Raw genomic sequence first — 15,565 nt, 5'->3', positions numbered from 1 at the left:
GAGACATAGAAGAATAAAATGGTGTGGGTTAAGGAGTCTGAGATCTTCGCAGAGATGCGCTGTTTTCCAGTCGTATTGGTCCGCAGACAAAATTCGCGCAAATCGTAAATCAAGCGTTATATTCGGCTATCTGACCCTTCGATTAGGCTGGTGTCCAACGATAAGGTCTAATAGACCTAGTACTATTGCCTGTTGATAATGGCTATCGACTGTTCGTAGAAGATAAAAGACGCTCAGAAGGTGAATTTAACTCAGAGTATGAACGGAAATAAACTGATCATAGCCATCACCGAGCCTCTGCGATATACATTAGAAACATTCCCCGAGATACATCTAAAAATAGATCGGATTCCGTAGTCACAGTAACGAACGCAGTCCCCCATTCATGGGAACAGTCTCTTGTATCCCTCAAATGATCAATCCTACCCTATCCAATCTCTTAGAGTGTGTAAAAACAAACACTTCAACTAATAAAACCAGAAATTAAAACGAATTAAGACGTAATAGACAATGATAAACTAATACAATGTACCAAAGAATTGATGACGTATTACTCTCAACTCGATTCTAGTCAAATCTGAGTAATTAACACACGATATTATAATTTTCTAAGCTGAAGTAGATATAACAGCATAAATTTGCACGGTATGAAAGCCTTTGCGATCAATTGTGTGTCCAGTCAGTTCTGAACAATTTAGATACAGCCCTCAGTACAATACACGCAAATCCTTAAGATCCGCTTTGTCTACAATCCCCATAAATCCTCTAACACTACCTGAACAATTTAGGTACATGCCTGGGTTAGCTGCAATACATATAAATCCTAAAAGTACACTATGTCTGTGACATATCAACGATTCGGTGACTTATTGCATTTGCCTCTGGCAAAGTCTAGACCACCTAGATACATGCCTATGACAGGTGTAATACATACAAATCCTGATGGATCCACAAAGTGGACAAAGACTTGATAATCTATTGTAATTATTCTAGTCTGAACAATTACGACAAATCCTGGCAGACGCACACCAGCCGTCCTCCCTGACTATCAAAGAGTCCCAGACTTTCAATACTCTGCATTCTTCCGTAAAGACTTAAAAAAATTCTTGTAAAGGCTAGAAGTCATACTCTACCAGATACTTTCCCCTCGATAATACTTCAGAACACCAAGAGAAAGCAACAAGGTCCAGCTTTAAGACGCTTGAAATCATCAGAGATAAGCCCAGGTTGATCCAGATGATCGAGACCCAGAAGTGGCTTCGAATTTGTAGCGACTTGAAGCTACAGTACGACCAAATCGTTCGAAAACTCGTGACACAGGGAATCGAATTCCCATCGCTACTAACCCTGTCCCTTTCCCCCATCCATTTCTCTCCGTCTACACCGCGACCCATCGTAGCTATTCTCTCCATCCAACACCGCCCACGCGTCCCCATCCCCCTCGTCGGTGGTTCAATCGAGCCTCCTCCCTCGTCGGCGACTCTCTTGCTCGCTCGCTTGCTCCCTCTGCTCGCCTTGCCGCCTCTCGCGGCGACTCCACTGCTCCCATCTCGTTGGAGGCTCGCAGTCTGCCGGCGACTCTTCAATGAGAACGACGGCTGCGTGGCTGGGCGAGCGTTTCCACCGGGTGTCACGTTTCCGTCGACGGAAATAAATGCGACCGAGTGCGCGTCCCTCGCGCTCCGTAGCCTCCTGCGTCTCCCGTGGCTCGTGGAACGTCGTCGCGGAGTGAGAGTTTTAGCGCGGACCTCTGACGCTTCCAAAGGCGTTACCTGCCCCCCGAAGATCGCTACCAGGTGTTTTCCGCGATGCCGGAGAACCTCCTCTGCGCGGGGTGAATGGAGAACGGAGGGTCCTGTGACCGGTGATCGGGATTCCATCACCCGGTACGCGGCTCCTCGATGTTTTGGACGTCTTTGACTAGTTGCTTTGAGGAGGCATGCGAGTGGTGGGACGAATTCTTTGTCGAAGGGAATTCTTTTTCACGGTGCGATTGATGGGAGGGTTGTTGACGAAGATTTGCGTATAATGTGCTGCCTAGATATGTACACAAATTCTTCAGAACATAGTGGAAGTAAACGATATTACTCGTGCAGACCTTGACACTGTGTGGATGAAGTGATTTTATCTGTTCTTTTATATACTCTGGTTATTTAAGGTTAGATTAATTATTCAATCTTTGATGGCTTATAGAGAAAGCAAATATCCGGGAGTTATACATATTGCGCCCTTGCTTGAATTGCTTTTTCAGTGTTTATAATAGACTTCAGGTCATCGACTCTGATCCTACATAGACAAACTGATTCTATCGGTATTTTGATGCGTTACACGTGTTACAGACGTGTATCAATACGTCTATCTACCTAGACTTCGGTAAAGGCGAATGCAATTGCTTATTCAGTCTTTGGCGCACTGTAGACAAAGTGGATTCATCAGTTTTCGTCTGAATGGAGTGTATCTCGAATTAGCACCTCAATTAATCAGATCAGTGTAGAAGCAAACGCAATTGGTTGTCGGTTCTCGGATAATTCTCAGACGAAGTGTATATTTAGAATTTGTACTTGTTGCACCTATTGTGAGCTAGTGTCTACATTGTTCAGACTAGTCTGAAGGTAAATCCAATGGCGTCCTTGATTATTTCTAGACAAAGTGCATGTTCTGGATTTACATATGCGTTGATTGTTCAGGCTTGGTTAAAGTTGAGCAGAATGAGACAACAAATCACGTCAAATCATGTAGGGCTTCCCAAGGCTCGTCCAATAAAACCCTTTCAACTTCCCTGGGCGTGACTCTCGACAATCATTCGCCAATTACCCAGAATCACAGACACGTCATTATCCCATACGCCCTCCTAAGTACATAACAAGGTCCTAGAAACTTAAACAATATTGAATTACTTAAAACTCAAAGTCACTCCACGAATATTCTCGGCAGACGTCACATTGACCCCCGCAGGACTTAAACATCGTTAAGCACCATGGATTACGATCTTTCTCTATCCATACGAAGAAATTAGAGGATTCGGGAGACAGGCGCGAGCGTCGTAAAGCATTCCCCCGTCGGTTAGCCTCGAAAAAGAGAAACGGGGGGATCGGAGACCTCTGAAATACTCTCTACGGCCGGAGACACAGCAAACCGGTAGTTCAATCTAAATTTAAAGTGCGCAGAGTCACGTTTCAAAAACGTTTGAACCTCGTTTACCTCCGAGGGTATAAGCTACAGCGAGCAAGTTTAATAAAGGATCGAGCTCAGAGATGAGGGGGTGGCCGCCAGGGGGTAGCTCGCGATGAATCTAACTTTCTTGCCAGGGACTTTTAATCTCGTGATCCGTCGGTCCGTATCAGTCTCGAGGAGAGCAACGTCTCTGTACGTGCGGGGATGCTCGCGTCCGAGGGTGAGCCTCGCACGTCAACCCTTCAGGGGTGGCATGCACGCGCCCTAATTAAATTGCCTCGGCCGCGTTTAAATCGCGAATGTGCGTCTCGCCAACCATGAAAAATTACGAGGCTTTGATTCCTCGCTCCCGTGGGTCCCGGCACTCTCGGTGTCTTCCTTGGGTGTCTTCGCTTATGAGAAACAGGGGTGTTTCGAGGACACTTCGCTCTGCAGACTCTTTGATATGTCACAATGAATAAGGAAACACTTTTCGTCTGGAAACATTTTCTTATTGGAAGTTTGAAGAAACTTAAATGTACAATTATTTCGAAAAATAACGAGTGTTAATTACTATGCCTGAAACGTTAGCTAATGAATCTTCCTTATCATTGACTAATTTCGTTAAAATATGATTATACGTAATAACACAGTAAGAATATACGAATATTCTTCTTAATTGGATTCAACTCTTGAGTAGAAATGTGAGGACCAGGAACCCCGAAAAGGAATAACTTCACGTTAAAACTCTTGGAATGACACCAAATTTGACTTCTTCTCGTTCGTATAAATTATTTTCAAAATCAGTGAACGTTGGGGTGACGATGCAAGAGTGAAGTTCGTTAAGTTTTGTGGAATTTAGTTCTCGATTACCGAAAGTGTTCCAAGTGAAGTGACTGAAGAGTGAGACATTTTTCCGGAGATTCTTGCCCCGGAATATGTGGATTCGCGAACGCCCGGAGAATTGATCGAGAGTTCCAGGAAACTAATGTAAGTTGAACGCACTGGAGAAGATGAAGTTTTACTAGCGAACGAGTGGGGTAGCTTTTTTGTAATTGGAGAAATTTCTGTCGATTCCGAGTCCCTAGTAGAACGTTGACAGCCTGATGAAGGACTCAAACTTATTACGAGATGTTGGACGAAAAGAAATTTCCGTTGACGGTTAACCGCGATTTATGAAATAAAATCCCGAGAAACGCTTTTCGATCAATCGTTCTGTGCATTCGGTCCGATTAAGAAAGCCGCGGTTCGGCCGTTGCAGTCGTTATATGGATTTCTTCGCGTGGAAGTGACGGAAAATGACAAATGAGGTGCGAATGTTCCAAACCAGCTGCCTCTAGACTTGACAAAAACGCGTGCCTTTCTCCACAGTAAACATTTTAAAAATGTTTGAAGGAAAAATTCTGATCTAGAATATTTGAAAAATTAATATTTCATATTCTAAAAGAGAAATGCAATTCAGTCGAAACGTAACCACAAATTAATTAATTCATTTATCTGTGGTATGGACAATCAATATTCCATTACTGTTGCACAAGAAAATTATCGAGCATTTATTTTCAATTCGCCTGTTGTCTATTTAGCCATCGACGCAGTCGATCAAGTGTATTACAGTAATTATGATAAATTAATGTAATTAATTTTCAAATATACCAGAACACAATACACCTTTCGACGATAGACTTTGTCCAAATTTAATATAAAATGACAATAATATAACACTAGTCCTGGTATAATTTATTCGGGGGAGCGGGAAGGCCATAAACTGCTCGGAAATAGATCACCGATGTGTCAGAGACCGATTCGAAGAAACACATCGGTGTCTCTCGGTGTCAAAGGAATACCAACATGGCTTCCGCATCGCTCCGAAAGGATGTAAATATTTATACGCATTATTTGCATCCCAAACGCAGAGGCATCGCGACAATCTTTGTCTGGCCGATATCGGGGCACTCGCACCGACGTCAGGAGACAGAACTCCACCGGTCGGATCGGTATCAGACTATCAGCGCGCGGGCTGAATTTTGAGTACATCTTTCCTTCGCGTTTTTAATAATGTATGCGCCGACATGCGCCAACGGACATCAACCGAGCGCGATGCATCGACGTTAATGCATTCTTCTGACGGGGCGTCGCACTTTGGTTATGTCAGGCTCCTAAAATGATTGAGACTCTTTTGCGTTCAATGATCCTCAAATATTATGAGTCATTCGAGCTCCATGCACCTAAGAAGCTTGAGACTCTTGCATTCCGCCTTCGTAAAAACGTAAAATACGCCTGGTATTCTATATTCTTAAAAAACTAGAGTTCCTAGTATTCCACATTCCTAAAAAAATTAGGACCCTAGGGTTCAGCAAGCCGCACTGGTCTTGGAGCTTCAAACCATCCTTCTATTCGACCACATGATCGTTTGACTCCACTCAGGATAATTGAGGAAAAGCCAAAAGTAATTCGACGGATACTATGGGGACGGGATGCAACAGACGATGATTGACTATTACATGGTTATACTTCATCACATGAGAAATTCAAATAGGGCGGTTGTCAGAAGACATCAAGCATGTCTCCAAGTACCTACTTCCTCGGATCAATCAGCGGCTCTTGGATCAGCTATGAATTTATGCCTACCAATTCGAAATATTCACTGACAGCTGAACCTCCCACTGACTCACATACGCTTAACATCGGTAGGTCTGGGTTAGGTTCGCATGCAGAAGTCTCCATTGCTGTGATTACTGTTTCACAGAGACGAAAACTAGAGAAAGACTAAAAGCCGAATTTATACCTGTACTACACTTTCCCGCAAAAAGTAGGGACACTTTTTCAAACCGTCGTAACTATGGGAGTTTTCAACCGATTGAAATGAAACTGCGTGAGGAGTACTTTTGAAGTGTCCCCTAGACGTGTGTAAAGTTGCATTGCCGAGGGTTGATGAGAAGGGGTTAATTCACCCCCTTAAAGGGGGGCGCGTCGAAAAACATCACTTCTGAAGGTGCCAGGAGTAATGGAAAAAGTTAAAAAAATTAAAAAAACCTTTAGGGCGACTCTCTTTGATGCCCTCTACAAAATGCACCTCTTGAAATCCCTCTTGGACAAACCCACCCCCCCCCCACAAACCCCCACCCCCTCTAAAATCCACAATCTTTGGACGACGGTCTCGATTTTGGACTCAATACATTCTCTGGACTCCCCTGATCCAGAAAATGCCATTACACATACCGTGCACCCCATAGGCACCCCTTGGGTGGGTGGAACAGCTCTCAAATTTTCAACCCCCTTCGTAAGGGAGCACTTCCACACATCGGAGGGCGACGAAATTCACCATGTTTGTTCTCGACACGTTAAGAATGAATGCCAAAAAGGTCCCGTTTCGAAAATTGCCCCCGGAACTGAAGGAAGGGGGAGGGCAGAGGTAGGGGTGGTCCACCCCCTTTTGATGCCTTTTTCCTGCGTGAATGGCAATAAAATACGAAAATGTCGTTTTTTTTGGGGGGGGAAAACCCACCCCCAACTTCAGGCCCATCTGCAGGGTGAACGAGTAACCCCTTGTCAACGCCGTTCACGAATTCGAACGCGCGAATGCTTTATTAACAGATCCCCAAAAAATCAGATTTTTTTAATCACGCTTTCGTTGCCAAATCGGAGCAGATTTGAAAGAGTAATAAGTGGGCCGGACGGAGCCGACGTTCAGAAGTGGAGCGAGAGCCTGCAGCCGTACGTGGTCAGCCCACGTTAAATTGGAGTCCGGTCTGGTCTGAGTCCAAAATCGAGACCGTCGTCCAAAAATTGTGGATTTTAGAGGGGGTGGAGTTTTCCGAGAGGGATTTCAAGGGGTGCATTTTGTAGAGGGCATCAAAGAGAGTCGCCCTAAAGGTTTTTTTTAAGTTTTTTAACTCTTTCCATTACTCCTGGCACCTTCAGAAGTGATGTTTTTCGACGCGCCCCCCTTTAAGGGGGTGAATTAACCCCTTCTCATCAACCAATGCAACTTCACCCGCGTCTAGGGTACACTTCAAAAGTACTCCTCACGCAGTTTCATTTCAATCGGTTGAAAACTCCCATACTTACGACGGTTTGAAAAAGTGTCCCTATTTTTTTGCGGGCCAGTGTAGTTTAGTCCCTGACCGATTGAGTTGCCATCCAACACTCCAAGACCCAAATCATTTGCTAGTAAATCTATGTTTATAGCTTGCCATCTCGAACAGACGCCCTGTCAGGTCAGTGCGTCTGATCAAAGAACCACGGCTTCAAGTTACCAGGTCCAAATTAGTCCGTAAAAAGGAATCCCCCACCCCTAACCAAATCTGACGCAGACACTCGAATTCTAGAGCCCTCATCAAATTTCCAGGATGCTTCTACAGTCGAGTCTCGCATTCCCCGCTCGAAAGCGGCCAATATATTGCACCTAGGACGATCAACGATCGGAACTATAAAACCATTCTGGCGGGGACGGGACAGGGGGTGTAGGATGGCGGGTACTTTCCCGTCGTTTTATGACTTCATTAAGGCTCCGTTACGGGGTGGATACCGGTGGCCGAACAAAGTGAGCGACCGGCGCCGCGATAAACCGCGCCGATTTATGAATACCGTGAGAGCCTTAACGGCCGTTGCTAATCATTTCTAGGTGGTTCGTACCTCTACTCCCGTATCTACTGCGATTACCGAGCGAATTCGAGCTGCCGGGATAATGACGGGACCGATGGAATTTTAGCTACCGGAGCTCGTTTGCTTTTGATAACGGAAGAACCGGAAGGGGACGAATAAAACCGACGGGTCTGCTTGTTGGCGGCTTCAGGAGTACATTAGCCTAGTCAGATGGACCGATACAGGGGCTGGGTATCGTTAAATGAAAATAGCAGGATCGCGTAAAACCGAGATTGGGAATGGTAATGATTCTTGGACTCCGAGAGTCCCGATTCAAGCTTCTTTACAGTCTAAGTATTGCGTTACCACAACGTACTAAATAATAGAGAAGACGAGTGCACACGCTTCCGTGTTAATAGGTCACATCAGCTTTGTATCGCGCATGTTTCGTCAGACGTTTGAATTTCAACCGGGGAAGCCCCGTAGGGTATTGGCGTTGGTGCGCGCGCACCAACTTCAATTAGCGGTCGCTGGCAATTAACAATGTACACGGTACTCGTTCGCCAGGACCGAAAATTCAGAGAAGCAGCGGATACAACGCGAATTAACGATTAAACCGATCGAACTGTATATCCCCGGCCTTCCTCATTCCCCCTTTTCTGCGGGCACGTTGGAGTCGCCGATTTATCTTCCTTCGTTTTTCTCCTCGCGCGCCAGCTTCGTCGAGTTCGCTGGTTGAAAAATGGCGCGAAACCTGATCGTTACACGCCGTGTGGAATTCCAGGGAATGTTCTCGGTTTTGAAATCCAGTTCCACGATTGATTGGTCGGTGAATGCGTGAGCTCTGGCTGTTTTCTCGCGTGAGATTGAGACTTCCATCAATTCTGTGACAAATACTTTTGCGAGCCGAGCAGAGGGCTTTCACCGTCTACGTTATACGTTATTGATTTTATTTTTTTACTCAACGACGTATGACGAATCGGTGTGCGGCTCTAATCCTAGATAATCTGACGAACATTTCGCTTAATTTATCGACACAAAGAAAATTCTTTATAAGATAGCTAGAGCTTGCGATTCCCGCCAGCCCGATTAGGATTCGTCCAATCCCGTCTCAGAAATTTTTCAAACCGAGTCCAATGAATTCTTCACGTGACTTTTAACAAGTTCCCATGCCCGCTCGTTCCTGATCCTGGAATCACTGAATTCTTTATCGGGCAGGGAGAGCCGGGAGAAGCCACGAGGCTCGCGCAGCAATCATCCGTGGAATTCGTCGGATCTCTCGGTTGGAAAGAACGAGGGAATCGAGAAATCGCCGGGTCAAACAGTCACTGGTCAGAAGGGGAACCGAATAGAATCGATGCACCGGGAGTCGACGCGTTCGATGGCTTCCGGGCACGTGTAAAATAATGTATACTTGTTGGAACAAATATAGCGGGGTCGTAAAAGCTGTGGGGAACGAAGAGAATAATGCTCTTGAGCGCGTGGCGTTAAGAGTTCGGGGGCCTGGATTGATCCTCTTTCGGGTGCTAACACTTTAAGGGTCACCCCAATAGGGGGTGCGCTGTAGGACGGTGTGCTGTAGTGATGTGGACACAACAAATTGAGAGTGTTTTACCGATATCTTCACGGAATAAGTATCGTTTTTGTCAATACTACACCGTGGGATTCGTAGTTTGTAGCTGGATATTGTCTGTTGAGCTAGAGTCCTGAATTATGACATCATGAGTAAGGAAAACGTAGACACTATCGAGTCATTCTCCTAAGTCACAGGGGTAAGACTCCCTATCCTACTCCCTACTGGTGCTGCTTTTTCTCACCATTACTCACAAGTGAATATTACAGCAAGTTCCGTATTCGAGTCCTCTTGAAAGCGGGGAAGCTACCAATCACATCTCAAATGAAGGTGCTGAGTTACTAATAATTTGCACTGAATAAACAAACAATCCTGGGTGATCCCATTACTCCAATCCGCGATAAAAATTGTCTCTTGAAAGCAGAGGCTATTTGAGGATACCTTGCGCATGTTAAAGACACAGATTCACTCGTCAGTCTGAGGATCCATTAAGTGCGTCCCCGACAGACAGCTTTCCAACAAAGAAAAACACATTTAGCGGCTGTCTCTCGAGTGTCCCTGGAGTACCCCACTATATTTGTTCCATCAACTGTACCTAAAGAGCTTCCAAACAACGTGACGACCAGCCGAGAAGCTGGTCGGGCTCGTCGATCGTGTGTGCGATGAAAATCGCGCGAACGTTTAATCCCCGTGCAGTTAAGCCGAAGTAGACGATGATCGGGCGTGTTTCCATCGAGTGTTGTTGCTACGTGCAGCGTTGAAACTGACGTACGATCTAAAAATCGATCGGGCAACCCGAACGGGTCAGGGATCATGCCGATCGAGTTTGAGCACGGTCACTAGAGACGATGGCCCGTCGCGTTGCGCGGCCGAAGACAACTGCTAATCTTGGTGCTCGCCCGTGCTAGTGACTAGCCAGTGTCAAAGTAGGATTAAGTGTGCAACGAGACGTTCGTGAATCTGCGCCACAAGTCTGCCAAGCTGCCACCTGCCTGCACCTATGGGTGAGTCTTTACTCGGTTGTTTTCACTATGAATTCCACTTCTAAGACGCTCTGAACCGTGAGCACAATAAGGGACCTGAGGAGACGTTTGGATGACTTCCAAAGTTTCGGATGCATGTACCTCTGTGATCCCGGATCGTTCACCTCGGGTGTCTGAGCTATTCTGAAGTTAAGAGGATCAACGATTAGCGTCTCTGCTTGTTCCAATCAAACTAAGACCCGATCACATGAAAACACGTTCAAATTAGTTTCCCCGTGTTAGGAGTCATTGGTTAGCAAAGTTTAGTAGGTCCCTCTGAGACTGATTTGGATCGAGCGACGTGGTAACGAGTTCAGGACCAGTTCATTCCAACGATTTGGCCTTGGGAAACGGTGTATCGGATATCGGAAGATCAGAACACTTTGATTTTGCTGGAAAACGTTCAGACTATTCAGTGACATGTTCGATGTTGCGGATGGTCTGGCCTCCTACGCCTATGGTGGAGTGGCTCTCTTCTGTTTTCCGAACGTATTTTGCTTCGATGGAGTTTAATCCGCTTATATCCGCGAGCTCTAGCTCTGACTACCGAAAGAGTGGCGGCTGGAAATTTTCAATCAACGGATCGTGCGTCCATTTGCTGGATAACTTGTTTTACCTTTGTTTCCGAAGTCGGAGTTCTCTGTGCATTGCCCGACCAAAGTAAGGCTAAAATCTCGTCGCTTTCCTTCCAAATTTTGTGTTTCACTTTTTCTGTAAAGGCCTCCAATGGACGAAATTGACACACCTCTGAGAACACGTGGTTCCACTCGATTCAGTAAAGATTCTCAGCTATGTCTCTACTAAGAGTGATTATTAAGAGTTACAGACATATTCGTTGATTCATTATTCGATGTATTGATGAATGAATCACTCAATAGATAACACAGAAGTAATATCGATCAAGACGTATACGTAGTACATTGGCCCATTTTCCTTTACTAAGGTCTTTGACATCTGTTATGAAGTCCTAGACAAATAATTGTATTTAATTGGTTGTTTCAATTTTGATTCTGATAATAACGAACCTCGTTAAAAGTGAAGTGGGCACGCGAAGAAACTGGAATTGGACTTTGAATGCTTACGCCTGTAATGAAAAGAGAGCACAATCAAGCGTCTTTCAAACGAATAGCTTCCATCGCGTGCAACATCCGTCGATGTTCAAGAGCCGAAGGTGCGCGCGCGCGCGTGCATCAGGGTGTAGGAAATTGTTTTACGTGTTCGCGGATCACACGATGCATGCGACCAACTGAGAGACCCTAATAATACTTCACGAGCGTGACAAGTACTATTTGTCTTCGTTTTCTCTCCTACCTCGAATTCATAAACATGTATCAACTACTTTAACGCGAAAACGTCCGATCTGTCACTGTACCGCACTCGAGAATACTTTAAATATTTTTAACATGCAAACAAATTTGTATAATGCAAATAGTAAAGTGAAAAGATCAAATAAATTATTCTTAAATATAAAATCTTTTACGTAGTGGTTTTCTGCTAGTCTTCGTATTACAGAAATTATATGATAGTTGTATAAATATTAATAATATTCAAAAAAAGTTCTTTCGAGCGCTCTGGTACTTAACTGGTTAGATGAAAAATTAAATGTCCCAGTCTATCATTTAATATAAAACAAAATCCGCGGAAGAGAACGATAAAGGCACAGGAGAATACTGCGTTTAATGCAAAATATTGCATAAAATTAATATTAATAATGATCGCTTGTTTCATGCCCTGTTTGTCGACGGTAGCCGAGGAAACCCGTGAATGAACGTTTTAATCAAAAATCGCAACTGAATTAATGTTTCACCGGGAGATTCACCTCAGCGGGAGTAATTACTTCCTGCGGATTACGTCATTAAATAATACATTCGAGCATAAAACAATAACCGTTGTCCAGAGTAAACACATTCGCGGCGACGCGTTCGTAAATTGCAAAGTTCGAATTTCGCAAACGACTGTTCGTTTATTTGTTACCAGGTATCGATGTAAACGATAAAATTCGCGTTGGAAAGCAAACATCTAATTAAATTTTTCCAGGACACACGTTAAATAAAGCTGACGACTAAATCGCTACATTAGTTTTATGAGCCATTTGTTACTTGAATATGCAATAAACGTTTGTCACATGCTCTTTGGAGGTACGAATTTAAATAACGTAATGCATTATTTAATAAGACCGCAGACAGAAATTTAACCGTTCAATCGAATAAACGTCACGTATGTTGATTTCATTCGTCGTCTATCATTCGAGTAAAATTTGGCCCATCGTTGGGTGCCGCCAATATTTGGACGCTCGTTGAATTTATCGACAACTCTGCTCCGAACGTTTGGTTAATTTGGAGCTACAATTAATTCGATTAATTGCTATCACTCGTGGAAAGAAACATTCGCCGACGTTCCGATGTCAGTCAACAAGACGGTATTTGCCGGCTACTTGAGAGTGCACCACGGTTTTGGTACGAAGCCAAAGGAACTCTGCAAAGCAAGACATCCACCATTTCGATGTGCCATCGTATAATTTATCTACGGATGCCGCAGATTTATGTACGTTGCACCGTGCATTACGAAATATGAGTTTACATTGTGCTGGGTTTCCTGTACCATTTGACCCGAGTGCCAAAAAACTTTCCACTTTCCCGCCCGCGCCACGCAATCAACACTCGGGTATCATCCCTCAGCTTTCGCGAACTTTCAACGGGCTTTGAAGTGTCCAATATTTTCGTAGCAACGTTAAATAATATTTGTAGCCGATCTTTTCAACGACAAACAAAAATTCGACGCTATACCGCGATGAAAAAGAATTACGAAAGGTACAAATGGAATTGGATCACAGAGAGAGAATATTTCTCCCTTGGAAAAACGTTGAATGTTAATTATCCTTTTGCAGGTAAAATATTTTTGACGTCATGCGCTGCCTTAATTAAATTAAATTTTCTTTGAGAAAGACTGACGAACATTCCGGGTATTTTAAACAAATTTAATCAACAAATAGTTATACCACGGAAAAATTATTCAATTTTTGAGATATAATTTAAATAATATGCTGCATTCGGACATTTTCGGATAAATATAAAAATGAGTTTATTAATTGAATAATTTGTTAATACGTCAGACAAAAAGCATTTATGCCTTTAAGGAACAAATGACTTCTTCGATCACTAAGTGTCACAGCGTGACTGATTCCGCGACACTTAACAAATGCTAGTTATATTACGAATACGGCCCAATCCTATGTGTATAAAACGTATATATATACGGCTTCAATACATAGAAAACCTATCATGTTCACAATTTCCGAAGGTCTACTTTCATTATCTTTTTACGGGAGTGCAAAGCCTTTTGTAAAGCGCGACCCAAGAAAGTTCCTAAAACGTTTGTACAGCCCTCCACCTTAAGGCTCCAAACTCCTTTTAACGACACTCTTCTGTGCATGAAACGGTTCGAGGGAATTACTGAAGCGAGACTGTCAGGCGACTGATCTCCCCAAGGGAACAGAGGGCAACGTGACGGTAATTCCGAGAAATCGTTGTTAAACGGTGCTCCAAGGGTTTCCGTGCATTCCTCGACGACCACAAGCATTACCGTCTCGACCGAATCTGAGCACAAGGAAGCACGGGCAAAATTTACGCGCCTACCACTGCGCCAACACTTATGCCTCAATCCACGTTTGACCCAGACCTAACGCGGATCTGCCGCAACCTGAACACGTAACTAACACACCCAACACAGATTTAACCGTAGACCTCACAATACAGCTCTGGCCAGGACCCAAAATAGATCCTGCCTTGACCTACCATAAACCTAACGTCAAACCTCTACTTGAACGCGAAGGATACTCGTGGCATACCATATAGTGGATACTCGACTAACAGTTACTTCCCATCCACTTGGTTCTCACATTCCGATGCTCATCATGATGAGGAATGTCACCATGATCTCGCTCTTGACATCAACGCAGAGTAACGGGAGCCTCGACAGACAGCGCAACCAAAAAAAGCTAAGCATGTGGTTTGTGAGGTGGGGGGCACTGAGAGTTGTGTCGTTGACATTTCCAGAGCATACAGCCGAGTGAGCGGAGGGGGGGAGGGGTTTACACAATCCCGACCTTCCCTAAGAGGTCGGAAATGTTTTTAGAAGATTTCATCCATGATAAAAAATCCCTAGACTCCAAGGGATCCAGAAATGAATATGACGAGTCCTGCAGCTGTTTACATTATTAACAAGTTCATTTTCTTTCGAAGAAGTACCAATGGACCACGGTGTGAACCAGAGAACTGAAATTGCGCTGGAATATAATATCCACGGAGGCTTAAATAGATAAACATAATTGCAAAGTACCGCGTAGATATACAAAATAACAGAAAAGTTGTAGGGCTGAACTATCCAAGAGTACCGATCTACCCACAGGGGTTCGCCGCCTCTCTTTGCATAGCGCCTGAACGACGCTAATTTTCGCAATTACCTAACCCAACGTTCAAAGAAAACGCGGGCAAAATATTCCCCAGAGCCGACACAATTTCGCGCCGGCTGTGCGCGCGATAACCAACCGCTGGCAAACAATACCGAGGCGACAGGAATTCTCCGAACTCGCAACGACCATTGTTTCCCACCACTATATGAAACTAATTACCAAACTGTTAACGAATATAAGTTACACTTTAACAAAGCGATCTTGACGAGCTCGTTAGAGCATCGCGGGCGGTTTGAAATTAACGACCGTCTCTGATTGCCCGCGGATTATTAACGATCCGCATATTGTTCATAAACGTTCGTCGGGAGCCGGGGCATCTCGGCAGAGCATGGGGAACGTCTTTCCACCCAACCGGGTACTCAAGTCGGTCGCACACTTGTCAGAATCGAACGCCTTTCAGCAGAATTGAACAGAATCGAATTGGAGGCGAAGACTCCGACCCGAGGAACCTATATCTCCCGCGAACTGGAACTGATCAATTGTTTGCCTTGACTCTAACTGGTATCTCCCAACTTTTAGGAAGAAAATGCGCTTTCTGTGTAGCGAACGTCGCGACGAGTTCGGTAGCTATACGATCCAGGCTGTCATCCTTATATGACCCCGCTCTGAAAAGAGATTGAGTATAAGATAAAAGAGTTTCGAGGAAACAGTCGGAAGAAAGTTTTGAGTAAACTGAAGATCGGTAATTGGTTAAAGTACTCTAATGTTACATGGGAGTTCTAGACCCAGTAAGGCAGATGTAACTGGAAGTCTAAATCAAAT

General features: G+C 44.4%; 1 protein-coding gene across 16 annotated transcripts in view; it reads left to right on the top strand.

Moving 5' to 3' along the window:
- Positions 1 to 1,581: 1,581 nt before the first annotated feature.
- Positions 1,582 to 15,565, top strand: part of LOC128879523 (protein artichoke-like) — a 96,235-nt gene continuing 82,251 nt past the window's right edge. Inside the window, exons 1-4 of one of the 16 annotated variants that reach the window (XM_054128745.1) lie at positions 1,582 to 1,886; positions 9,440 to 9,509; positions 9,580 to 9,640; positions 9,849 to 10,314. In XM_054128745.1, coding sequence (XP_053984720.1) covers positions 10,311 to 10,314 — 4 coding nt within the window. In that variant the 5' untranslated portion in view covers positions 1,582 to 1,886; positions 9,440 to 9,509; positions 9,580 to 9,640; positions 9,849 to 10,310. Of the gene's footprint in view, positions 2,159 to 3,853; positions 4,144 to 9,439; positions 9,510 to 9,579; positions 10,315 to 15,565 lie in introns of all 16 variants that reach the window. The other 15 variants (XM_054128746.1, XM_054128736.1, XM_054128742.1 and 12 more) reach the window with 15 other exon arrangements.

The sequence above is a fragment of the Hylaeus volcanicus genome, chromosome 7, assembly GCF_026283585.1.
Source record: "Hylaeus volcanicus isolate JK05 chromosome 7, UHH_iyHylVolc1.0_haploid, whole genome shotgun sequence".
NCBI classification, from domain to species: domain Eukaryota; kingdom Metazoa; phylum Arthropoda; class Insecta; order Hymenoptera; family Colletidae; genus Hylaeus; species Hylaeus volcanicus.
The sequence above is the reverse complement of the archived record's forward strand: the minus strand, read 5'-3'. Positions and strand labels throughout refer to the sequence as shown.